Raw genomic sequence first — 27,474 nt, forward strand, 5'->3', positions numbered from 1 at the left:
TATACCGCCAATCTCCCAAATCACTCTGAAGAAATCTTCGATCTCTTTCCTATTTTTATTAGGGTTCGCCCTATCGTACATAAGTCTCAACTTCTCTAAAGGGGGGGGTTCTATCTAACTGGTTGAGACCGCATTCTAACTGTTGCTACGCAGTGTTAATATTCTTTCGCACGCCTTGCTTTCCGCCCGGTGATCGCAGCTGGTTTCTGTTTGGACGCCTCCTTTCTTCTGTCAAGGCTTTCGGTGAAAAACAACTTGAGTTATTGCATGCATAAAAGGAAAATTATTACACGGATTATTCCGGGGCAACTTGCACTCATTGGTATGTGAGATAAAGGGACAGACCGTACAAAAAACAACTCATGGCCTTGAAGAACAGCTTACGGGCTAAAAACTCTTCAAAAAGGGCTGAGAACACTTATAACATATTAATGTCAACTGTAGGATAAATATATATGTATAATTCCAACATTTTACGATTTAGAAACAAAAAAAAAGTCGTAGCAATGTCACGGGTCGATGGGAAAGTCTTTAAAATGGTTTGCAGGACTCACTTTGTGACCTTGAGAACTAACTCTAACCCTAACCCTCTAACTCTAACCCTTGTCCCTAACCCCTATCTCCTAACCCTTCTTACCTGAACCCTAAAATTGCTATCATCTACAGTATATTACGATTTAGAAACAAAAAGAAAGTCGTAGCAATGTCACGTGTCGATGGGAAAGTCTTTAAAATGGTTTGCAGGACTTACTTTGTGACCTTGAGAACTAACCCTAACCCTCTAACTCTAACCCTTGTCCCTAACCCCTATCTCCTAACCCTTCTTACCTGAACCCTAAAATTGCTATCATCTACAGTATATTACGATTTAGAAACAAAAAGAAAGTCGTAGCAATGTCACGTGTCGATGGGAAAGTCTTTAAAATGGTTTGCAGGACTTACTTTGTGACCTTGAGAACTAACCCTAACCCTCTAACTCTAACCCTTGTCCCTAACCCCTATCTCCTAACCCTTCTTACCTGAACCCTAAAATTGCTATCATCTAGAGCATATTACGATTTAGAAACAAAAAGAAAGTCGTAGCAATGTCATGGGTTGATGGGTAAGTCTTAAAAATGGTTTGCAGGACTCACTTTGTGACCTTGAGAACTCTCAGAAGGCGAATACACCTCAGCACAGAGAAACCCAAGGGGGTGACCTCCCCCACAGACAACATGATCATCTCCAGGATGCCGCAAAGCACCACGAAGAAGTCAAAACGGTTGAACAGAGACATGAAGTAGGCCCTGGGCCCCAGGGCGTACATCTTCACCCACATCTCCACCACGAACAGCACCAAAAGGACCCGGCTCGCCACGTCTGCCCAAAAAAGAAACCTGCTCAAATTTCGGAAGTTCCAGATAAAATGGCCGCCCGGGTTCTACCTTGAATGGCAGTGAGCGTGGCGGGCTGGTGGTGGTGCTCAGTGGCGATGGTCAGCGTATTGAGGAAGACCAGGAACATCACCAGCCAGTAAAAAGTCCTGGTCTTGACGTAGACCAGGCACTTCATCCTGAAGAAGCGGTTCCAACGACGAGCCAAGCGGCTGACAGAGAGAACGGTGCTAGTTTTCGTCGCTACGCACAACGATAGCTCGACTTACTAGTAGTACACCACTCGGCCTTTGCCTTCAAGGTCATAGAGACTGTCGGTGTCGGAATCCCCGCTGGTCAAAGGCAGCAGACCTGAGAAGGGAATCAACGACACATAAATAGGTGGAGAGTAGTGAATATCACCTCTGGGATACACAAATAAGATTACAGCGGGAACTCCAATCAACTCAAACTTCTGCAAAACACAGGATTTTAGCATTTTAGCATTAGCATATTTGCTTTTAAAATCATTACCATGTGGAGTAATATTACTGGTGGAACTCCTAAAACTCAAACGAAAGCACACTTTATTGGATATTTTAAACTTTTTTAACAAATAAAAACCGAAAAAGTGGGTGCACAAAATGATTCAGCCCCTTTACTTTCAGTGCAGCAAACTCTGTCCAGAAGTTCAGTGAGGATCTCTGAATGATTTAATGTTGATCTAAATGACTAACGATGATAAATGGAATTCACCTGTGTGTAATCAAGTCTCTGTATGAATGCACCTGCACTGTGATAGTCTCAGAGGTCTGTTTAAAGCGCAGAGAGCATCATAAAGAACGAGGAACACACCAGGCAGGTCCAAAATACTGTTGTGGAGAAGTTTAAAGCTGGATTTGGATACAAAAAGATTTCCCAAGCATTAAACATCCCAAGGAGCACCGTGCAAGCAATAATATTGAAATGGAAGGAGTATCAGACCATGGCAAATCGACCAAGATCGGGCCGTCCCCCTAAACTTTCAGCTCATACGAGGAGAAAACTAATCAGAGATGCAGCCAAGAGGCCCATGATCTCTCTGGATGAACTGTAGATGTCTCAAGCTGAGGTGGGACAATCTGTTTATAGGACAAAAATGAGTCGTGTACTGCACAAATGTGGCCTTTATGGAAGAGTGGCAGGAAGGAAGCCATTTCTTAAAGATATCCATGAAAAGTGTCGTTTAAAGTTTGCCACCAGCCACCTGGGAGACACACCAAACATGTGGAAGAAGGTGCTCTGGTCAGATGAGACCAAAATCGAATGTTTGTCAACAATGCAAGAGGTTATGTTTGGCGTAAAAGCAGCACGGCTTATCACCCTCAACACACCATGCCCACAGTCAAACATGGTGGTGGCAGCATCATGGTTTGGGCCTGCTTTTCTTCAGCAGGGACAAGGAAAATGGTTAAAAGACCAACGAGTGCTGGTGGAAAACATCGAAGCGCACAGGGAGTGCAGTTGCTGTGTTTTGCGGAAACGTGGCTCACGTTTAGCATTCCGGACGCTAACGTGTAGCCACCCGGAGCTACCCGGAGCTATCCGGCTTCAGCGCCGCTATACAGAGACACGAAAGCCTGCGGGAATCGGAGAGGAGGCGGACTTGCTAACACGAGGTGGTGTATCTCTGGACACAAGAAAAGATTTCCATCGCCGCAGGGATGTCGAACTTTTGGACTAGCGTGTGATGTCATCCACTCCGCTACAAGCACCCCTAGGGCATCATGTTAATCTGTTAATAAACAACGGGGTAGACTGCTGGAAGTGTGAATTTCCCTACGGGGATGAATAAAGTATCTATCTATCTATCTATCTATCTAAAATTGATGGGAAGACGGATGGAGCCAAATACAGGACCGTTCTGGAAGAAAACCTGATGGAGTCTGCACAAGACCTGAGACTGGGACGGAAATTTGTCTTCCAACAAGACAAGCAAAAGCTACAATGGAATGGTTCACCCAAAAACATATAAAGGTGTTAGAATGGCCAAGTCAAAGTCCAGACCTCACTACAATTGAGAATCTGTGGAAAGAACTGAAAACTGCTGTTCACAAACGCTTTCCATCCAACCTCACTGAGCTCGAGCTGTTTCGCAAGGAGGAATGGGCCAAAATATCAGTTTCTCTGAAGTGTGGCAAACGTTCACAAGCCACTGTATATATACAATTGCACTCACCTTTTCCTTCTCTGTCTGCATCCAGGACCTCAGCGTGGGTGATCCACTCCATGTATCCGTGCAGGTCTTCATCCAGTTGCTGGCGTTCCCGCAACTTCTGGAATTCTCCTCTGGACCGAGCCTTCTCACGCTCTTTGGTGAACTCCCTGAAACGGTTCAATAGGTTTTTCAACTGTGCCCGATCGACGGTTTGTTCGAGATGGGTCGGCTTACCCGCTAAGAACGCCCAGGACCAAGTTCAGCACGAAGAAGGAGCCCACCAGGATGAGGGGGACGAAGTAGACCCAAGGCCATTCGTTGCCGATGGCGTCGTTGATCTGGAAAACAGAATTACCGTATTTTCACAACCAGAAGGCGCACTAAAAAGTCTCCGTGGCGTACATAGACCAGCTCGGTGGTCTTAGGGTTGGGCGCCTAGACCTAAGATTGGGAGCTCACAGGTCCAGCCTTGGGCGAGTTAAAACGTAAAACATTTTGGGGTGAAATTCCATGTTTTTGTGGAATTGTTCACATTTCTAACTAAATGCGGGGGACACGTGACGTCACACGCAAATGATTGGTTTATGGAAGTACTCATGGATGGTTATGCCGTAACGTGTCCAGCACTGGAGCAGCACGGCGGCGCAGTGGTTAGCGCTTGTGCGGCACAGTTCATGTCATGGGAACCTGTCATGGGTTCAAATCCAGCTCCAGACTTCCTGTGCGGAGTTTGTATGTTGCGTGGGTTTCCTCTGGGCAAAAACATGCAGTTCAGGTGAATTGGCGATCCAAATTGTCCATAGGTGTGAATGAGCGAATGAGTTGTCTGTCCCTGTGTGCCCTGCGATTGGCTGGCAACCAGTTCAGGGTGTCCCCTGCCCACTGCCCGGAGATGGCTGGGATGGGCTCCAGCCCCCCCGCGACCCTAATGAGGATAAGCAGTACGGCTAATGAGATGAGAGGAGATGAGGTGTCCAGCACTGTTGTTATCTTCTTGGTGCTTTCGTTTCATGAAACTGTGTCATTTTTCCACCATGGATGAAGGATTTTATACATTTGACTATAAAGGATTTTATACGATTGAATACAAGTTATATTTATTGAGTTTAATGCTATAGTTCAGGGGTGGCGAACACGTGGCTCTAACTCCACACAGAGGGTTCGATCTCATGACCTCAGAACTGTGCCGCCGTAATGAAAGTGGAATAAGAAAGCTCGATGCGGTTGAGAAAATGGTTAATTGCTTTTTTCCAACACAGAGGAGGACGTCTTGAAGCTTATCTTCCAAAAGTAAGTTACACTTAACTTTATCTTTATAGAGCATATTATTTTATGAATTGTTTATTGTTTAGTACATGAGGCTCTTTGCCTCATCATAATTTCTATATACTTGTTGTATTGTAAGGAGAGGAGTGTGTTATGGGTAAAAATGTGTTTTTAATTGTGTGTGTTTGTGTGTGTCTGTCTGTCATGGCTCTTTGACTCCCTCAGTTAAAAATTTTGGCTCTTTGTGTCAAACTTGTTCGCTATAGTTATTTATTATGAGCAGTGAAAGTTAAGGGCAGGCATAAGTAGTGGAAGAGATGGTTTACAGAAAGGAACGTACTGCTGATAAGATAATCAGCACATCCAGACGTTGTTGACGCAGGGGTTGTTTTGAGTACCCCAGACATCGGGACGCTAGTCTACGAGATGATGAAGCCCAGGGGGCTTCCTTGGCGCGCCCACGGGAGGAGTCGGCACGCCATTATGCGGGGAGGAGATGGCCAATAGTAAAAAAGCTAAAGGACTTCAGAAGAAGTCTTCCCACAGCCAACGTCACTAATTCGGCCGTTTTCGATGGAGTACACTTAGTTAAATTGTTAGGGAAAAAAAAATCTGCACCCGTGTGGAAATGTCGGCTTCCCTGTTCATTTTTCCCTCAAGAAACGAGCGCGCATAAACTGTTGGGTGAACGTAAGTTGTGTTTGGTTAATGGAGTCAGATAACTCATTCGAACAATTGGGTAAACGGTACATTTTGATAATTAAATTCCATCAACGGGAAAATATTGCCTCTAGTTACAAAGGCGTTTCAGGATACAAAGTCAAAATACATTACAGTACGCGCTGCCGTTCTTCACTTGCAGAGTTCTACCTGGCAATCTGGTATGTATTCGTGCATCCCAGCATGCTGTTCGTGTCCCTAGTTAAAGTTTCCTTTATTCTTTGTTTTTTAAAATATGTTTATTGTGTTTATTGTGTGATGAAATGAAATGATCTGCATTTATATAGCGCCTTTCAAGTCAAGACTTCCCAAAGCGCTTTACAGGGTGCTTCACTTACCCATTCACACACACTCGCACACCAATAGCGGCCGTGCAGCCATGTAAGGCGCTAACCTGCTTATTGGGGGCATTAGGGGTTCAGTGTCTTACCCAAGGACACTTCGACATGTAACACGGAGGAGCCGGGATTCGAACTTCGATCTCTTGATACCAAGACGAGCGCTCTACCTCCTGAGCCACTGCCGCCCCCATTTGTTTCATGTTCTGATGCTCTTTTGTGATTTGGAACGGATTAGGGCATTTACATTCAAAATGCGCCTCTACTTACAAATGTTTCAGGTTACAAAGATACTCCCAGAAAAAAATTCACTTTGTAAGTAAAGGACAAAAATAAAAATGGCAATCAATCGATTCTCTCCGAAATCCAGAACGAAAACCAATGCAGACCCAGTAGAGGACTTTGGTCCATCCCTCCATGGTGATGCACTGGTAGACGGTTAGCATAGCGAATCCGATGTTGTCGAAGTGCGTGATGCCGTGGTTGGGACCCGCCCAGCCCAGCCGGCACTCCGAGCCGTTGATGGTACAGCGCCGCCCGTTGCCCGCTTGTGCGCACGGGGCCGGCATCTCGCCCTCCGCCGACGCGTAAATATCTGAAGGACGAAAAGAAAAATCAGGTTTTCGTCACAATAGATCCTTTCGTTTGTTCGTAAACCTTGTGGTCAGAAGCTAGTACGCTATAAAAATAACGTTATGTTGTGTGTTTGTGAGCCAGAATCGGAGAAAATATGTTTTACAGCACAGGTGTCAAACAGGCGGCCCGCGGGCCAGATCAGGCCCGTTAAGGGATTGAATCCGGCCCGCGAGACAACGCTGAAGGAAGCGCAAGAGAAAAACGAGCTGCAGTGAGAAATATGTCCACTTGACTTCGCCAAAGCCAGGCGCCTCTCACAGTGACACTGTACTGTATTTCTTTCTTTCTTTCTCTCTCTTTCTCCCTCTCTCTCTCTCTCTTCCTCCATTTTCTTTCACTTTCTATCCCTCTCTCTTCCACTCGCTCTGTCTCTCTTTTTCTTTCTTTGTTCCTTTTTGTCTCGTTCTCTATGTGTCTTTTTACCTTCTTTTGCTCTCTCTTCCATTTTTCCTTTTCTTTGTATTTCTCTCTCTCTCTTATGTCCCCTTCCTCTTTCTCCCCTTCTCTCTTCCATTCCTTTCCTCTTTCTCTCTCTCTATTTCCGTTTGGATTTCTTTTTCTCTCTCTTTTTTTCCCCCCTCTCTCACTATTTGTCTTTTTATCTCTTTTGTTTCTCACATTCTCTCTCTCTCTTACTCTTTTTTATCTCTCTTTCTTTCTCTCTTGCATTGTCCCACCCTGTCCCCTTTTCTCTCCCTCTTTCTCTCTTTTTCTTTCTCCTCAATCTACTAGTCTTTCTTTCTTTGTTTCTTTCTTTCTCTCCATTGTTCCTTTTCATTCCTTTTTACTTTCTTTCTTTCTTTCGTTCTTTCTTTCTCTCCATCTTTCCTTTTTATTCTTCCTTTTTCTTTCTTTTGTTATTTCATTCTTTCTTTCCCACATCTTTCCTTTTCACTCTTCTTTTATTCTTATTTACTTTCTTTCCGTCCATCTCTCCATTTCATTCTTTCATCCTCATTAGTCCGGCCCCCGACAAAATGTTTGTTCTATCTTGTGGCCCCCGAGTTAAAATGAGTTTGACACCCCTGTTTTACAGGATCCCAGAGGACACTCATGAAGAGAATTCTGGTGAAATGCATTCAAGCGATAAGATTGGACCGAGGCACTCATCACAAATGCTCTGGTTTGCAGTGCAGGCTTCATATCAGGAAACAGAAATTCAACTTTTATGATTAATGCTATATGGTCCTATTATATCGGCAAAATATCTTGTTATTTTCCTAGCTTGAGCTAACTGTTAGCGTGTAGCCTAAATGCCAATGTTAGCCTTTTTTAGGACAAGCATCTCTTAATGACATTTAGGCTACACGCTAACAGTTAGCTGAAGCTAAACGGAAGATATTTTGCCAATACAAATACCGTATTTTCCGCACCTAAAAGCCTTTATTTTTTTCAAAAGCTGACCATGCGTCTTATAATACAGTGCGCCTTATATATGGATCAATATTAAGTCGCAAAGTTTTGCAACTAACTTGCAGCCGCCAACTAGATTTTCCCCCGAAATCTGCGGTGTATGCTGGGATTTATATACCGGCGTTTCATTTCCTAACCAATCTGTCAATCATCATTCTAATCAGTCACTATTGGCTAGAGTTATTCGGAGGTAAAGGGGGCGGATCCTTTTTAGCATTTACAGGCTCGCATAGGCTAAAGGGGCGAAACAAAGCCTGCAATTGGCCGAAAAAAATGAATGTGAATCACACGTTGGGTTGCACTACGGCATTGAGAAAACATTTTTTACTATTCTGTATTTGTAAATATTTGACTCTCCTGGATTGACTACACTCACGGTTGTCAGAAGACCATGGTTACGTATCATTATTGAACGTGATGGCTGCAAGAGAACTTAGGTGAGCTATGCGGCTTTATATTTTCCCGGTATCTCGTTTTAGAACGATCTTGATGTTTCTGCGATGAGTCTATTTTTAAACTCAATTCAATTCAAAGTGTTTATTGTCATATGCACAATAAGGTTGCGAGCGAAAAAGAAAATGGAAACTAAGGAATGGTTGGCATTTCTTGAATCCCAAGACTTTAACCTTCCGAATGATGGAACGATGCATTTGAGTGACATCGTACGGACACCGCATCCGCACGTGTTCTCGACACGTATTTGCTTCTTTGCAAGCCTTGGGAATGTTAAGGGGGTAATAAGTTGGACTGAACTATCTGACTGTTTTGTCGACGTTCCCATTGTAGCGCCTTATAATCCGGTGCGCCTTATGTATGGAAAATATAGGACCGAAAATTATTTTTTGGGGGTAGGCCCTATAACCCGGTGCGCCTTATAGTGCGGAAAATACGGTAATATGGACAATCCTAACGTTTAATTTCTCTAACCTGATATGTGTGCTGCAAACTCCAGCATTTCTGGTGAGTGCCTCGGTCCAATCTTTTCGCTTGAATGCATTTAACCAGAACTCTCTTTTTCAGGAGTGTCGGCTGGGATCCTGTACAACTTCTATTCACGATGACTAACGATTTTTCTCTTATTCCGGCACACAAACACAAAACGTGGCGACATTTGAACACCGAATAGCGAAAAATAAACTAGCACAGAGTATTCTTTTGCCTCTAGCTTTGAGTGTGACGTCAGGCTATGAAGCGTCTGAGGGATGCAACATAACTGTTTGTTTCCCACCGATACCGATAAAATCCTGCTTCTGGAAAACGTTTCAAATGACTTCTTTTAAAAGAAAATACTCATAATATATTTAGAAAAAAACACAGAAGTCTGGCATTCATTTTGTTATTGTATGTATTATTATTTGTTTTTTTTTTTCACTTTTATATTTATATTTCAGTAATTATTTTTTTTTTCCTACATATTTTTATTTCTTGTTCATTTTTTTATTGTATTTGATTTTTTTTGTATGTTTTTCTTTCTTTTTTTAAATAGTATTTTGTTTTTTTAGATATGTTTTTATCTTATTTTGTCATTTTTTTTAATTTATGTTATTGTTATTTACTAAACATTTTTATTATTTTTTTCAATTATTTTATCTTCCACCCCATGTTTTCATTTTATTTCATGTTGTTTTTATTTTTTTAATGATTAAGATTTTTTGTTATGTCCTCATTATCATTACTATTCTTTTTTTAATATGTTTTAATGATTAGTTTGTATTTATTCATTTATTTCCTATTATTATTTGTACAGTGTTACGATTATTATTCATATTATTATATTTTCAGCCTTTCCAATCACACCATCCGAGCTCTCCAGTGCCTCGCGCACATTGCAGAGAGGTAGTGAGGATACACGACCAAATCGAAGATATTAGTGGTATAGAAAATCCAAATATATTTTCACTCAGTCCCCTGCCCACTGCCCGATGATTGCTGGGATGGGCTCCAGCACCCCCGCGACCCTACTGAGGATAAGCGGTGCAGCTAATGAGATGAGATGTTAATGCTTAGAATCTTATCATGGCCACGCTCTCTGGTGCCTCACGCACATTACGGAGAGGAAGAGAGGATACACAACTTATTTGAGCTGCTAAATGGATAGAAAATTCAAATATGATTGAATATTACGACATAGTATTAAGGTGTGAAGGATTTTTATTTTATTTATTTGACTATAAGGAATTTAATATAATACAAATTGCATTTGTTGAATGCAGTGGGGATTTTTCACAGGGAAGTCTTGGGGTCAGTGTGGCCTAGACAAGAATAATGTTTACAGAAAAACAACAAGAACGAGGATGGGCTGACGCGGGAAAAGGAGACAAGTGTTCTGATAAGCTTTCTTGTTGTGAGTCCTTTAGACATGGTGGCGTCTTTTGGCGAGGAGGTGGCGACAAGGTGGAGGCTACGTGAGAGTCTGCCAGAGGAGGAGGTGAAGTTGGCACCTGACCTGCCCCATGGGGGGGGGGGCCTTTGTGACTCACCAGTCAGACGAGGTGGGGAGTTCCTGGCCCGCCCATGGGGGTGGAGCCGACGCCTCGACGTGTCAAAAAGACGGAAGACGGCAGACGGAAAGAGAAAGACGGGAGCAGATACGAGAGATGGGAGGCTCGACAAAGACTGATTAGGCTAATTTGACAATAATTCGGCAAAATTGGATGGAATTCACTTAGATAGATAATTTTCAGAAAATAAATCTGCCCCTGTGTGAAAATGCCTGTCTCTTGTCAATATGTTCCCATTAAGAAACGAGCATGCATTGTTAGGAGAATAAAGTTTGTGTTTGGTTAATGGAGTCAGATCACTAATTCGAACAATTTGGTAAACGCTACATTTGTAATATAGTTTTTTCCCTAACAGGTGTCTTATGCACATTAGGAAGAGGTAGTGAGGAGACACGACCAAATGAGAGTATATTCCAAGGAGGAACATAAATGCTTAGAATATTTCTAAGAAGTAGTTCTGGCTGACTAAGTCCAATACCGTGGGATCGAATGACTCGAGTGCATTACGATGAGCTAGAGAGGATACATAACCAAATTGTACTACTACTTCTACGGAGGATCAAAATATATTCGAATATATGAGTAAAAGTGACTCTAAATTAGGAAAATACCGGCCCAGTAACCGTGACGACATATTTATCCAGTATCGTGGAAAATAAATAAGTTAAAAAATACAAAAAATATGGTGCATCCTGCCTTGCGCTTGCTAGCGTACCAGTTCCTGTGTAGTAGCAAGTTTTATGCATCTTGCACTTGAAGAGTTCCAGTCCCATAATGGCGTAAATGGTGACCAGTAGGAAAACCAGTAAAGCGATGTGCAGCAGGGGGAGCATGGCCTTCAAAATGGAGTTCATCACCACCTGCAGGCCTGGAGGCGACACACACACACAAAAACAACGGAAGTCATCCGTCGAGTCTTCCTGGACGCCATCAAAGACGTTCACGAGTTCCTACTGGGGACTCCGGAGACCAGCCTCAGGGGCCTGAGGACCCTGAAGGCCCTCAGCGCCTTCATGTCGAAGCCGCCTCCTTTCTCCGTGGGAACTCCGGAGATGGAGTTGAAGGTGTCTAAGGCGAAGGTCACCAGACTGGAAAGTGGATGGGGGACATATGTCAAAGGGCGAGTGGAAATTCTGCTTTTATGGGTTTTCTTTATCACTCAGAATGCTCCCTGGGGCTATAGCTGGTCTTAAGAACGCTAACACATGCTGCCAGAAGTCGAAAATTCTTTATCCTGTCCTTTGTTTCTTGGCTTTTACTCGTTTTTGCCGATCCCTGTTCTCGGACTGGCTTACCACCATCCGAACGACAAACGATTGGAAACAAAAGTTGGTAGGTGATCAGAAACCAAATTGGTGTAACACGGGGGATGTCGATCTCACATGAACGCTAACACATGCTGCCAGAAGTCGACTATTCTTTGTCCTGTCCGGTGTTTTTTGGTCTTCACTTATTCGTCCTGATCCATGTTTGCAGACCGGCTTACCACCATCAGAACGAGAAACGATTGTAAACAAAAGTGAGTAGGTGATCAGAAACCAAATTGGTGTGACACGAAGGATATCGATCTCACATGAATGCTAACACATGCTGCCAGAAGTCAACTATGTTTTGTCCTGCCCTGTGTTTTTTGGTCTTCACTTATTCGTCCTGATCCATGTTTACAGACCGGCTTACCACCATCCGAACGACAAACGATTGGAAACAAAAGTCGGTAGGTGATCGGAAACCAAATTGGTGTGACACGGGGGATATCGATCTCACATGAATGCTAACACATGCTGCCAGAAGTCGACTATTCTTTGTCCTGTCCTGTGTTTTTTGGCTTTTACTCGTTTTTGCCGATCCCTGTTCGTGGACTGGCTCACCACCATCTAAACGAGAAACGATTGGAAACAAAAGTCGGTAGGTGATCAGAAACCAAATTGGTGTAACACGGGGGATATCGATCTCACATGAACGCTAACACATGCTGCCAGAAGTCGACTATTCTTTGTCCTGTCCTGTGTTTTTTTGGTCTTCACTTATTCGTCCTGATCCATGTTTGCAGACCGGCTTACCACCATCCAAACGAGAAACGATTGGGCACAAAAGTCGGTAGGTGACTAGAAAACAAATTGGTGTGACACAGAGATATCGATCTGATCGCAATACCACCCAGTTGTTTAACTTTATATGCCGTATGTCAAATGGCGAGTAAAATTTTTTCTTTTACTCTTTTTGCCCCTAACTCAGAATGCTTATTTAGATGACATTGCAGCACTAAGGACAGCTCCCCGGTGCCATTGTTGGTCATATAAACGCTAACACGTGCTGCCAGAAGTCGACTACTCTATGTCTCCTGACCTGTTTTATGGCTTTTACTAACTAGTGAAAACACGAGAGATATTGATCTGTACAGAATAATACCCAGTTGCCGAACTGTATACACTGTATGTCAAACAGAAAATTGTGCTTTTATGGGGTTTTTCTCTCACTCAGAATACTCCCTGGGACCATGGTTGGTCATGAGAAGGCTAACACATGCTGATGTTCGTTTTGCCGGAGATCAAAGAGATCAAAGCCAGGAGAGAAAGCTTACCACGTGTTGTGAGTCATCATTTGATTCATATTTACTTTCTTTTGTCTTTTATGAGCGTATTTGGTATTGGAGTAATCCAAAAGTCACTGAAAGTAATCCAGTTAAAGTAACCCTACCCAACCCTGGTTTTGCCGGAGATCAAAGAGATCAAAGCCAGGAGAGAAAGCTTACCACGTATTGTGAGTCATCATTTGATTCATATTTACTTTCTTTTGTCTTTTATGAGCGTATTTGGTATTGGAGTCATCCAAAAGTCACTGAAAGTAATCCAGTTAAAGTAACCCTACCCAACCCTGGTTTTGCCGGAGATCAAAGAGATCAAAGCCAGGAGAGAAAGCTTACCACGTGTTGTGAGTCATCATTTGATTCATATTTACTTTCTTTTGTCTTTTATGAGCGTATTTGGTATTGGAGTCATCCAAAAGTCACTGAAAGTAATCCAGTTAAAGTAACCCTACCCAACCCTGGTTTTGCCGGAGATCAAAGAGATCAAAGCCAGGAGAGAAAGCTTACCACGTGTTGTGAGTCATCATTTGATTCATATTTACTTTCTTTTGTCTTTTATGAGCGTATTTGGTATTGGAGTAATCCAAAAGTCACTGAAAGTAATCCAGTTAAAGTAACCCTACCCAACCCTGGTTTTGCCGGAGATCAAAGAGATCAAAGCCAGGAGAGAAAGCTTACCACGTGTTGTGAGTCATCATTTGATTCATATTTACTTTCTTTTGTCTTTTATGAGCGTATTTGGTATTGGAGTAATCCAAAAGTCATTGAAAGTAATCCAGTTAAAGTAACCCTACCCAACCCTGTATCTAACCAAGAAACGACATTGGTTATAGAAACGCTAACACATGCTGCCAGAAGTCGACTATTCTTTGTCCTGCCCTGTGTTTTATGGCTTTTTTCATGATCCATCTTCTCAGACCAAGAAACCACTGGAGACGAAACCCCAGCAGGTGATCAGAAAAGAAATTGGCGTGACACAGTGTTAGCATGTATCCGTTAGCATGACTAGTTAGCATGTAGCCATTACCATGTAACATTTAGCTTTAGCCATTAGAATGTAGCTGGTAGCATAACTTGTTGGCATGTACGTTTTAGCATGACTAGTTAGCATGAAGGTGGTGGCACATAGCTGTTATCATTTGACCATTAGCATGTAACTGTTAGCTTTAGCCATTAGAATGTAGCTGGTAGCATTACTTGTTGGCATGTACGTTTTAGCATGACTCGTCAGCATGACTCGTTAACATGAAGCTGGCGTCACATAGCTGTTAGCATTTAACCATTAGCATATCTAGTTACCAGGTAGCTGTTAGCATAAGTCGTTAGCATGTAGATGTTAGCATGACTTGTTAGCATGTAGCTGTCAGCATCTAGCTGTTATCATGTAGCCGTTATCATGTAGCGATTGGCATGTAGCTGTCAGCACAACGTGTTAACATGTAGCTGTTAGCATGACTCGTTAGCATGAAGCTGGTGGCACATAGCTGTTAGCAGGTAGCCATTAGCATGTAACATTTAGCTTTAGCCATTAGAATGTAGCTGGTAGCATAACTTGTTGGCATGTACTTTATAGCATGACTCGTCAGCATGACTCGTTAGCATGAAGCTGGTGGCACATAGCTGTTAGCAGCTAGCCATTAGCATATAACTGTTAGCATTAGCCATTAGAATGTAGCTGGTAGCATAACTTGGTGGCATGAACGTTTTAGCACGACTCGTCAGCATGACTCGTTAGCATGAATCTGGTGGCACATAGCTGTTAGCATTTAACCATTAGCATGTAACTGTTAGCTTTAGCCATTAGAATGTAGCTGGTAGCATAACTTGGTGGCATGAACGTTTTAGCACGACTCGTCAGCATGACTCGTTAGCATGAATCTGGTGGCACATAGCTGTTAGCATTTACCCATTAGCATGTAACTTAGCTTTAGCCATTAGAATGTAGCTGGGAGCATAACTTGTTGGCATGTACGTTATGGCATGACTCGTCAGCATGACTCGTTAGCATGAAGCTGGTGGCACATAGCTGTTAGCATTTAACCATTAGCATATCTAGTTACCAGGTAGCTGTTAGCATCTAGCTGGTATCATGTAGCCGTTATCATGTAGCGATTGGCATGTAGCTGTCAGCACAAGGTGTTAACATGTAGCTGTTAGCATTACTCGTTAGCATGTAGCTTTCAGCATGTAGCCCTTAATATGACTGGTTAGCATGTAGCTGTCAGCATCTAGCTGTTATCATGAAGCGATTGGCATGTAGCTCTCAGCACAACGTGCTAACACGTTAGTGTTAGCATGACTCGTTAGCATGACTTGTTCGCACGTAGCCGTTAGCATGTAGCTGTTAGCATAACTCGTTAGCATGTAGCTTTCAGCATGTGCCTCTTAGCATGTAGCCCTTAATATGACTGGTTAGCATGTAGCTGTCAGCATCTAGCTGTTATCATGTAGCGATTGGCATGTAGCTGTCAGCACAACGTGTTAACACGTTAGTGTTAGCATGACTCGTTAGCATGACTTGTTCGCACGTAGCCGTTAGCATGTAGCGGTTAGCATAACTCGTTAGCATCTAGCTTTCAGCATGTACCTCTTAGCATGTAGCCCTTAATATGACTGGTTAGCATGTAGCTGTCAGCATCTAGCTGTTATCATGTAGCGATTGGCATGTAGCTCTCAGCACAACGTGTTAACACGTTAGTGTTAGCATGACTCGTTAGCATGACTTGTTCGCACGTAGCCGTTAGCATGTAGCTGTTAGCATAACTCGTTAGCATGTAGCTTTCAGCATGTGCCTCTTAGCATGTAGCCCTTAATATGACCGGTTAGCATGTAGCTGTTAGCACAACGGAATAAGACTTCAAGGAGCACAAGTTCTCACCCCATGAAGACGATGACAAAATCCAAAATGTTCCAACAGTTGCGTAAGTAAGCTCCTTCGTGGAAGACGAAGCCGTAAGCTACGATCTTCAGGAAGCACTCCAGCGTGAAGATCACCATGAAGATGTACTCCAAACTTTCCTGGACATAAATAACATTCGAAAAGGCACGCTACACCTCCTAGTATCGGTTGGAGACAATGAGTTTTACTTGCTGAACAAGATGTGAGCAGTAAGCCTTTAACTTTGAGTTGAGAGCAAATTAAGATGTTTCTTTTTTTGGTATTCATTATTTTTCATTACCAGTTGATGCTAGGCCAACTTACACAGTGGCTAACGGCTACATGCTAACACATTATGCTAAGGATACATACTATCGGCTACATGCTAACGATTTATGCTAAAGGGTACATGCTAACGAGTCATGATAACGGCTACATGCTAAGGGGTACATGCTGGCGGCTACATGCTAACGCCTTATGCTAACTGATACATGCTAACGGCAACATGCTAATGAGTCATGCCAACACTTACATAACACTTACATGATAACAAGTTGTGCTACTGGCTAGATGCCAATGGCTACATGCTAACAGCTACATGCTAATGAGTCATGCTAACATCTACATGATAAAGACTTATGCTAACAGCTACATGCTAACCAGTCATAATAAGGGCTACATGCTAAGAGGTACATGCTGAAAGCTACATGCTAACGAGTTATGCTAACAGCTACATGCTAACAGCAATGTGCGGACAAGTCATGCCAATGAGTCATGCTAACACTTACATGCTAACACGTTGTGCTGAAAGCTACATGCCAATCGCTACATGATAACAGCTAGATGCTGACAGCTACATGCTAACAAGTTATGCTAACATCTACATGCTAATGACTTATGCTAACAGCTACCTGGTAACTAGTTATGCTAATGGTTAAATGCTAACAGCTATGTGCCACCAGCTTCATGCTAACGAGTCATGCTGACGAGTCATGCTAAAACGCACATGCCAACAAGTTATGCTACCAGCTACATTCTAATGGCTAAAGCTAACAGTTACATGCTAATGGCTACCTGCTAACGAGTCAATCTAACGGCTACATGCCATCTAGTTATGCTAACGGATACATGATAACAGCTACATGCTAACCAGTCATACTAATGGCTACATGCTAAGGGGTTTGCATGATAACAAGTTGTGCTGCTGGCTACATGCCAATGGCTACATGATAACGGCTACATGCTAACAGTTACATGCTAATGAGTCGTGCTAACATCGACATGCTAACAAGTTATGTTAACGGCTACATGCTAACGGCTACATGCTAACTAATTATGCTAATGGGTACGTGCTAACGGCTACATGCCAACGAGTCATTCGAATGAGTCATGGTAACTTTTAAATGCTAACAACTTATGCTACCAGCTACATGCTAATTGCTGCATGCTAACAGCTACATGCTGACTGTTACATGTTAACTAGTCATCCTAACGGATACATGCTAATGGCTACATGCCTACGAGTCAATCTAATGGCTACATGCGAACAAGTCATGATAATGAGTCATGCGAACACTTACATGATAACATTTTGTGCTACTGGCTACATGCCAATGGCTACATGCTAAAAGCGAAATGCTTACGGCTACTTGCTAACGAGTCATGTTAATGGATACATGCTAACAGCTACATGCTAACTAATTACGCTAACTGTTACATGCTAACAGCTACATGCTAACAAGTTATGCCAATGAGTGCTAACCCTTACACGATAACAAGCTATGCTACCAACTACATGCTAACGGCTTCATGCTAACAGCTACATGCTGACGGCTACTTGCTAACTCGTTATACTAACGGATACCTGCTAATGGCTGTATGCCGACGAGTCCATCTAACGGCTACATGCTAACTCGGTATGCTACAATTACATGCTAACAGCTACATGCTAACAAATGAATTGGCCCATTCAAAATATTATTACACAGTGTTATTACACTGTTATTACTAAAGCTGTGATTTCTATACTGTCCCTGAAGGCATCTCCTTAACGACTACATGCTATAACATCTCAGCCCAACTCTCGCAATCGCCTCGGGTATTGTCTGGATACGATTTCTTTTTTCTACTTTTGTCTCTTACGATCTGCAATTTAGTTAAAAATTGCGCGGTCGAACTGTGTCGTTTTTTTCTCTTCTTTTTTGTGCGTTTCGGTATTTCAGAAGCTTTTGGAAGTCCTAGCAAACGGGGGATATTGCGTTTGGTGAAACGATCCTCGGCTTTTTAAGGAGCTAACACGCAATGCACGTATCGCCACTAGGTGGCGCTTCAGCACCCGCTCCTCTCTTTGGACTGACCAGGCTGGAATTGGTGTTGTTGCTATCTTCTTCGGGCATGGGCAGGAAGACGGCCAAGGCCACGCAGTTGGTGAAGATGGTCAGCAGGATGATGATCTCGAAGGTTCTGGAGAAGAAAACTCAGGAAAACTCAGGAGGACTCTCCAAAAAATGGCTCCCCGGGAGCAAAGGAACAGTGTGTATTTTTTCCCATCAAATGTCGTGCTGCCAAAAACGAGCGCTAAAAAGCACAAAGGAAAAAAAGGCAAGATGGAGGGACCCAAGCGCGTCTTATTAGTTTTGGAAAGGAGATGAGAAGGAAAGAAAAAAGACCAAAAAAAAGACGAAAAAAGTAAATAGGACAAAAGTTAAATTTCAAGGAAACAAGGAAATAAGAAAAAAAGAACAAAAGAAAGAAAAGAAAAAGGGATAAAAAGAAAAGAAGAAAAATAAAAAAAATAAAAATAAAACAAGAAAAGGGTGAATCTCAAGGAAAAGGGAAAAGGAAAAAAAAGAAAAGAAAAATAGAAAAGAAGAAAAGAAAAGAAAAAAAAGGACAAAAAAGAGATAAAAGGACAAAAAGAAAAAAGAAACAAAAAAAAGGAAAAGAACGAAAGACAAAAAGGAAAATGAGAAAAATGAATAAAAATAGGACAAAAAGTAAAACTCGAGAGAAAAAGAAAAGGAAAAAGGAAAAAAAAGAAAAAAGGAAAGGAAGGACAAAAAGAAAAGGGAAAAGAGAAAAAGGAAAAAAAAACAGCATTAAGACAAAAAATAGAACTCAAGAACAGAAAGAAATGAAAAATGTAGATAGAATTTTAAAACTCAAGGAAAAGGGAAAGAGAAAAATAAAAAAGAAAAGAAAAAGAGAAAAATGAATAAAAATAGGACAAAAAGTAAAACTCCAAAAAAAGAAAAGGAAAAAAGAGGAAAGGAAGGACAAAACGAAAAAAAGAAAAGAACAAAGTACAAAAAGAAAAGGAGAAAATGAATAAAAAAAGGACAACAAGTAAAACTCAAGAAAAAAGAAAAGAAAAAAGAAAAAGGAAAAAAAGAAAAAGAAAAAAAGGGAAGGAGGGACAAGACAAAAAAGGAAAAGAACAAAGAACAAAAAAGAAAAGGAGAAAAAGGAACAAAATAGGACAAAAAGTCCAACTCAAGAAAAAAGCAAAGGAAAAAAGAGGAAAGGAACGACAGAAAGAAAGAAAGAAAAGGAAAAAGAAAAGAACAAAGGACAAAAAAGAAAAGAAGAAAAATAAATAAAAATAGGACAAAAATTAAAACTCTAAAAAAAAGGAAAAAAGAGGAAAGGAAGGACAAAAAGAAAAGAACAAAGTACAAAAAGAAATGGAGAAAATGAATAAAAAAAGGACAACAAGTAAAACTCAAGAAAAAAGAAAAGAAAAAAAGAAGAAGGAAAAAAAAGAAAAAGAAAAAAAGGGAAGGAGGGACAAGACAAAAAAGGAAAAGAACAAAGAACAAAAAAGAAAAGGAGAAAAAGGAACAAAATAGGACAAAAAGTCCAACTCAAGAAAAAAGCAAAGGAAAAAAGAGGAAAGGAACGACAGAAAGAAAGAAAGAAAAGGAAAAAGAAAAGAACAAAGGACAAAAAAGAAAAGAAGAAAAATAAATAAAAATAGGACAAAAACTAAAACTCTAAAAAAAAGGAAAAAAAGAGGAAAGGAAGGACAAAAAGAAAAGAACAAAGTACAAAAAGAAATGGAGAAAATGAATAAAAAAAGGACAACAAGTAAAACTCAAGAAAAAAGAAAAGAAAAAAAGAAGAAGGAAAAAAAAGAAAAAGAAAAAAAGGGAAGGAGGGACAAGACAAAAAAGGAAAAGAACAAAGAACAAAAAAGACAAGGAGAAAAAGGAACAAAATAGGACAAAAAGTCCAACTCAAGAAAAAAGCAAAGGAAAAAAGAGGAAAAGAACGACAGAAAGAAAGAAAGAAAAGGAAAAAGAAAAGAACAAAAGACAAAAAAGAAAAGAAGAAAAATGAATAAAAATAGGACAAAAAGTAAAACTCTAAAAAAAAGGAAAAAAGAGGAAAGAAAGGACAAAAAGAAAAAAAGAAAGGAACAAAGTACAAAAAGAAAAGGAGAAAATGAATAAAAAAAGGACAACAAGTAAAACTCAAGAAAAAAGAAAAGAAAAAAAGAAAAAGGAAAAAAAGGAAAGGAAGGACAAAACGAAAAAAGGGAAAGGACAAAAAAGAAAAAGAAGAAAAACGAATAAAAATAGGACAAAAGTCAAACTCAAAATAAGAAAAGGAAAAAAGAAAAAAGAAAAAGAAAAAAAGGAAAGCAAAAACAAAACGAAAAAAGGAAAAGAACAAAGTACAAAAAAAGAAAAAGAGAAAAATGAATAAAAACAGGACAAAAAGTAAAACAAGAAAAAGAAAAGGAAAAAAATAAAAAGGAAAAAAGAAAGAAAAAGAAAAAGAGGAAAGGAAGGACAAAAAGAGAGAAATAAAAGAAAAAAAAGGAAAATACAGCACAAAGAAGAAAGAGAAAAATGAATAAAAACATGACAAAAAGTAAAACTCAAAAAAAAGAAAAGGAAAAAAGAGGAAAGGAACGACAAAAAGAAAGAAAGAAAAGAAAAGGACAAAAAAGAAAAAGAGAAAAATGAACAAAAATAGGACCCCGCCTCCCTGGGGAGGGGGTGGGGTGTCCGTCTCCGTAAGAGAATTCCCCCTGCCAGCTCAGCATCATTCCTCTCCGGTGATGCAGGCCGACAGCTGCGGCCCCCGACTCCGTTTTATTTATTCCCCTTACATCTTTCCAATGTATTTTCGACCCCCCTCAACTTGACGCCCCCCTGGTGGCCACCGTGTTTTTACAGGGAGCATTCCCATGCCATTATACTCGAGGGACAAAAAGTCAGCGTGACTCAGGTCGAAATGTGGTTTTATCGTGTCAAATTTTATGGAGTCCGCTTACAGTACTTTGCAAAAGTATTCACCCCCCTTCCTGATTTCTGTGTTTTTATGCATATTTTTAGCACTCACTAATACTTCAGATCATCAAACGATTGTTAATATCACACAGAGACAATCCTGGGAAACACAAAACCCACTTTTCTCATTTTTTCTACTTTGTCTCTTACGATCTGCAATTTAGTTGAAAATTGCGCGGTCAAACTGTGTCGTTTTTTTCTCTTCTTTTTTGTGCGTTTCGGTATTTCAGAAGCTTTTGGATGTATTTCTCATTTTGGCCCACTCTTCTTTGCAAAATTGTTTCAAACCTGCCACATTGGAGTGGTTTCTAGCATGAACTGCCCCTTTAAGGTTTTACACCAGGGGTGTCAAACTCATTTTACCTCGGGGGCCACACGATGGAACAAAGATTCTTTCGGGGGCCGGACTAGAATATTAGAGAGAAACAAAAAGGGAGAAAGAAAAAGAGAGAAAGAAACAAGACAAAGTGAAGGAGAGAAAAAGAGAGAGAGTGGCACAATGAAAGAGAAAGGGAGAACGAGAGAGAAGAGAGAGGGAGAAAGAAAAAGAGAGAAAGAAATAAGACAAAGTGAAGGAGAGAAAAAGAGAGAGGGTGGCACAACGAAAGAGAAAGGGAGAAAGAGAGAGAAGAGAGAGGGAGAGAGAATGCGGGAAACAAAAAAGATATAAAGACAAATAGTGAGAGAGAAATGAAATGAAATGAAGTGAGAGAGGGGGAAAGAAAGAGAGAGAAAGAATGATATCTAAAGATGAATAGAAAGAGAGAAAGAGGGAAGGAGAGAAAAGAGAGGGAGAGAAAGAAAATGGGAGGAGAGAAGGGGAAAGCAGGAGAGAGCGAAAGAGAGAAAAGGAAAAATGGAATAGAGAGCAAAAGAAGGTAAAAAGACACAGAGAGAGAAAGAGACAAAGAGAAACAAAGAAAAAGAGACACAGAAAGTGAAAGAGAGAGAGACACAGAGTGAGAGAAAAAGGGAGGAAAAGAGAGAGCAAGAGAGAGAGAGAGAAAGAAATAGATTCAAGTACACCGTCTTTGTGAGACGCACCTGGCTTTGGCAACATCAAGTGGACATATTTAGACCTGCAGCTCGTTTTTCTCATTCGCTTCTCTGAGCGTTGTCTCACGGGCCGGATTCAATCCCTTAACGGGCCTGATATGGCCCCCGGGCCGCATGTTTGACACCCCTGTTTTACACCATCTCAACTGGATTCAGAGCCAGACTCTGGTTTTTATTTAGCCGTTCGAAGGTGGTCTTGCTACTGCGTTAGCCTAATAGCGAGTCGGGCCACCATTGGCAGTGATAACAGAAACCAAAAAGTTCCAGTTTGGACTCAGCAGTCCACAAATGTTCCTCCAAAAGTCTTGAGGATAATCAAGATGCTGCACGGCAAATGTGAGATCACTCTTTGTGTTTTTTTTTTGTGACAGCGGTGGTTTTTGCCATTTCGCAAAAAGAGAATCGTAAAGCATGGTGGTGGCAGCGTGATAGGTCCGGGTTTAAATCCAATGAAGATGCTGTGGTGTGACCTTAAAAGGACAGATCATGCTAGAAAACCCTCCAAAATGGCAGATTTGAAACACATTTGCCAAGAAGAGTGGGCCAAAATTCCTCTACACCAGGGGAGTTAAACACATTTTAACTCGGGGGCCACCTGATATAAAAAACATTCTCTTGGGGGCCGGATTAGTAGATTGAGGAAAAAGAATAAAAGAGAGAAAGAAATAAGAGAAAGAGATGGAGAGAAAAGGAGAGAGTGTAGGACAAGAAAAGAGAGAGAGAGAGAGAGAGAGAGAGAGAGAGAGAGAGAGAGAGAGAGAGAGAGAGAGAGAGAGAGAGAGAGAAAGGACTGAGAGAACATGAGAAACAAAAGAGATAAAAAGAAAGAAAGGGGAGATGGGGGAAAGAAAGAGAAAGAAAGAAATCCAAAGATAAATGGAAAGAGAGGAGAAGAGAAAAGAGGAGAGAAAGAGAGAAGGATAGAAAGAGAGAAGGATAGAAAAGGAGAAGGGGAAAGCAAGAGAGAAAAGAGAGAGAAAATGATAAAAGGAAGAGAGAGCTAAAAAAGGTAAAAGAAGACACAGAGAGTGAAAGGGACAAAAAGGAACAAAGAAAGAGAAAAAGAGAGACAGGAGTGAAGGAGAGAGAGATAGAGTGAGAAAAAAGGGAGAAAGAGATAGAGAGAAAGAGAGAGAGAGAGAGAGAGAGACAGAGAGAGAGAGAAAGAAATACAAGTACAGTGTCTTTGTGAGAGGCACCTTTCTTTGGCAACATCAAGTCGACATATTTCAACCTGCAGCTTGTTTTTCTCTTGCGCTTCTCTGATTGTTATCTCGGGGGCCGGATTTAATCCCTTAGCGGGCCTGATCCAGCCCGGGGGCCGCCTGTTTGACACCCCTGCTCTACACCAATCATCTTAAATGTTCGATTTCTGTTATCGCTGCCAAAGGTGGCCCAACTCGCTATTAGCTTCAGTGATTAGATTTGGACGCAAGGCGAGGAATAACTAAAGATTTTCACGCCACATAGGAAAATGAAGAACAGAATAAAGTAAAAGCAGTAAAAACTTTGGGACATCATGAAAAACCCTACGAAAACAAAAATAGAATCGCCTGCTAGAGACATTTTTGAGCTCAAATGTTTGTTGCATGACAAGATTTGGTGAAGTGGGCGAGGTATAACTAAATATTTGCATACCACTTAGCCAAATAAAGCCATTTTTTTAAAGCAAGACAATTCCTAGAGGGATGAGCGAGGACTTTGACATTATGGATATTTTTGAGCACAATTTCAGAATGAATTTGGGTGACGATTTTTGGACACAAGTGGGCGAAGAATAACTAAAAATATGCACACCACTCAGCCAAATGAATCTTTTTTTTTAAAAAGCTAGGAGTTACCTAGAGTAAGGATAGATACTTTGACATCATAGATGCTTTTGAGCATAATTTCAGCTTGAAATTGGGTGGCGATTTCTGGACGCAAGTGGGCGAGGAATAATTAAGGATTTGCACACCACTGAGCCAAATAAAGCAATTTTTTAAAGCAAGACATTTCCTAGAGGGATGAGAGAAGACTTAGACATTATGGATGATTTTGAGCATAATTCCAGCATGAAATTGGGTGACGATTTTTGGACGCAAGTGGGCGAGGAATAACTAAAATTTTGCACACCATTCACCCAAATAAAGCCATTTTTAAAGCCATTTTTTAAAGACATTTCCTAGAGGGGAGCAGAGGGACTTTGACGTTATAGATGTCTTTGAGCAATAATTTCAGCATGAAATTGGGTGACGATTTTTGGACACAAGTGGGCGAAGAATAACTAAAAATTTGCACACCACTCAGCCAAATAAAGCCTTTTTTTTAAAAAAAAAAAAAAGCAAGAAGTTCCCAAGAGGAAGGAGAGATACTTTGACATCATAGATGCTTTTGAGCATAAATTCAGCATTAAATTGGGTGACTATTTTTGGACGCAAGTGGGCGAGGAATAACTAAGGATTAGCACACCACTCAGCCAAATAAAGCCAATGTTTTTTTAAAAAGCAAGAAGTTCCCTAGAGGGGGGAGAGATACTTTAACGTTGTAAATGCTTTTGAGCATAATTTCAGCATGAAATTGGGTGACGATTTCTGGACGCAAGTGGGCGAGGAATAACTAAAAATTTGCACGGCATACAACCAAATGAAGCCAAATGAATCCTGATGCAATTGACATATGAGACAAAAAGTGTCATCAATTTTTAGATGTAAACGGGTGAGGAATAATTAAAGATTTGCACGCCACAAAGCTAAATTAAGCCGGATGAAAATAAAAGCAGGAAACTCCCTGCTGGAGTGGGCGGTGAGGCATGAAACAGTACATGCCTTTGGGTGATGAGACGGTAAGGAATAACTAAGGAATTGGCCAAACGGCGAGGAACAACTAAAGTTTTGCTCACCAGGCGGCCAAATGAATCCAGAGGCGTGATATCATGGATGGAATTGAGTGAAATTTCTTCATGAGGCAGAAAATGTCCCCCTGTAACAAGACTTGAACGCAAGAGGGTGAGGTATAACTAAAGATTTGCACACCACTCAGGCAAATGAAGCCATTTTTTTTAAAGCAAGACATTTCTAGAGGAGGGAGACTTTGACATTATGGATGCTTTTGAGCATAATTTCAGCATGAAATTGGGTGACAATTTTTGGACACAAGAGGGCGAGGAATAACTAAAAATTTGCACACCACTCACCCAAATAAAGCCAGTTTTTTAAGCAAGACATTTCCTAGAGGGGAGCAGAGGGACTTTTACATTATAGATGCTTTTGAGCATAATTTCAGCATGAAATTGGGTGACGATTTTTGGACACAAGAGGGCGAGGTATAACTAAATATTTGCACACCACTCACCCAAAAAAAGCCATTTTTAAAGCCATTTTTTAAAGACATTCCCTAGAGGGGAGCAGAGATACTTTGACATTATAGATGTTTTTGAGCGTAATTTCAGCATGAATTAGTGTGACGATTTTTGAATGCAAGTGGGCGAGGAATAACTAAAAATATGCACACCACTCAGCCAAATGAAGCCAATCTTTTTTAAAAAGCAAGGAGTTACCTAGAGGGAGGAGAGATACTTTGACATTATAGATTCTTTTGAGCATAATTTCAGCTTGAAATTGGGTGACGATTTCTGGACGCAAGTGGGCGAGGAATAACTAAGGATTTGCACACCACTCAGCCAAATAAAGCCATTTAAAAAAAAAAAAAGAAGTTCCCTAGAGGGAGGAGAGATACTTTGACATTATAGATGCTTTTGAGCATAATTTCAGCTTGAAATTGGGTGGCGGTTCCGGACGCAAGTGGGCGAGGAATAACTAAGGATTTGCACACCACTCAGCTAAATAAAGCCATTTTTTTTAAAGCAAGAAGTTCCTAGAGGGGAGCAGAGGGAGTTTGACATTATGGATGCTTTGTAGCATAATTTCAGCATGAAATTGGGTGACGATTTTTGTACACAAGTGGGCGAGGAATAACTAAAAATGTGCTCACTATTCACCCAAATAAAGCCATTTTTTAAAGCAAGACATTTCCTAGAGGGGAGCAGAGGGACTTTGACATTATAGATGTATTTGAGCATAATTTCAGCATGAAATTGGGTTACGATTTTTGGACACAAGAGGGCGAGGTATAACTAAATATTTGCACACCACTCACCCAAATAAAGCAAGATTTATATAAAAACAAGACATTTTCAATTCTTTTGAGTTCAATTCAAAAATGAAATCCATCGTTGATTATAAACCAGGATCCTAAATCTTAGTTTTCAAACCCTTACTCTAGCCAAACTCAATTCAGAACCCAAAAATTGGTTCAAAACCCTAACTTACAGCCCAAATCCTAGCTCGTAACCCTAGCTGTAATCCTAACCCAAACCGTAGCCCTCGCCCTAAACCAATTTTGGAACCCTACATTAGGTTTAGAACCCTAATATGGGGCTCAAACCCTAATTCCTAAACCTCCACCTAACTCTAGCTGTAAACCTAGCCCCAATCCTGTCTCAGAACTCTAAATTCAGTTTAATTCTCGAATAAATTAGTTCATAACCCTAACCCCAATCCTATTTTCTAAAGCCCTTACTTGAACACCTAACTTAAGAAACACGACGACAGTTTTTAAGGATTTCCAAGCGCTTCACCTTAAATTCACAACATTAAAATACAAACATTTTTTTTAGGATTTCAAGCACCCGTACGAACATGGAGATTCTATTGTATGGAATTTTTTTCACAAAAAAGCGAAGGCAGCCACAGAAACATCTGTTTCTCCAGAACTTCTCTGGACAAGAAGATGGGATTTGGAGACTACAGGTGGACATTAAGCTAAGGACCTACAGGGGAGAAGTACCCAAACATGAGAAAAAATATGCTACCTACTTGTCTGCATTATTCGGCTCCATCTTTTCCCATATGAAGATTATTATGTCTAAATAGTGTTCGCCATGACTGATGGTCATTTGGAAGTGTAGCTATCAGTTCAGACTGCGCATCCCTGGCTGATTTCATTCAGAGTAACCCATTTCCACTTGTACAGCGCCCCCTATCGTGCGGTACGCCCTGTGTTCACGAAACAGTTTTAGTTTCCATCCGGGCAAGGACTATGTTAAAAAGAATGGACTGTCGAGGCTTGGGTTAACGCACAGGTGTCAAACTGGCGGCCCCCGGGCCAGATCAGGCCAGCTAAGGGATTGAATCCGGCCCGCGAGACAACACTCAGAGAAGCACAAGAGAAAATTGAGCTGCAGGTTGAAATA

The 27,474-nt window shown here is 41.1% G+C and overlaps 1 protein-coding gene across 1 annotated transcript in view; it reads right to left on the reverse strand.

The window, feature by feature from the left end:
• The window catches only part of LOC148368595 (dihydropyridine-sensitive L-type skeletal muscle calcium channel subunit alpha-1-like), an 82,802-nt gene that overhangs the window by 48,731 nt on the left and 6,597 nt on the right, over nucleotides 1–27,474 (reverse strand). The window contains exons 2-11 of the mRNA XM_088330569.1: nucleotides 18,246–18,351; nucleotides 15,889–16,028; nucleotides 11,378–11,511; nucleotides 11,139–11,291; nucleotides 6,263–6,468; nucleotides 3,784–3,887; nucleotides 3,571–3,716; nucleotides 1,643–1,724; nucleotides 1,425–1,585; nucleotides 1,134–1,359 (exon numbers count right to left, since the gene is read on the reverse strand). Of these exons, the coding sequence (XP_088186695.1) occupies nucleotides 1,134–1,359; nucleotides 1,425–1,585; nucleotides 1,643–1,724; nucleotides 3,571–3,716; nucleotides 3,784–3,887; nucleotides 6,263–6,468; nucleotides 11,139–11,291; nucleotides 11,378–11,511; nucleotides 15,889–16,028; nucleotides 18,246–18,351 (1,458 nt within the window). The remainder of the gene's footprint in view (nucleotides 1–1,133; nucleotides 1,360–1,424; nucleotides 1,586–1,642; nucleotides 1,725–3,570; nucleotides 3,717–3,783; nucleotides 3,888–6,262; nucleotides 6,469–11,138; nucleotides 11,292–11,377; nucleotides 11,512–15,888; nucleotides 16,029–18,245; nucleotides 18,352–27,474) is intronic.

This window comes from Urocampus carinirostris, chromosome 3 (assembly GCF_059441175.1).
Source record: "Urocampus carinirostris isolate Australia breed hairy pipefish chromosome 3, RoL_Ucar_1.0, whole genome shotgun sequence".
Classification (NCBI taxonomy): domain Eukaryota; kingdom Metazoa; phylum Chordata; class Actinopteri; order Syngnathiformes; family Syngnathidae; genus Urocampus; species Urocampus carinirostris.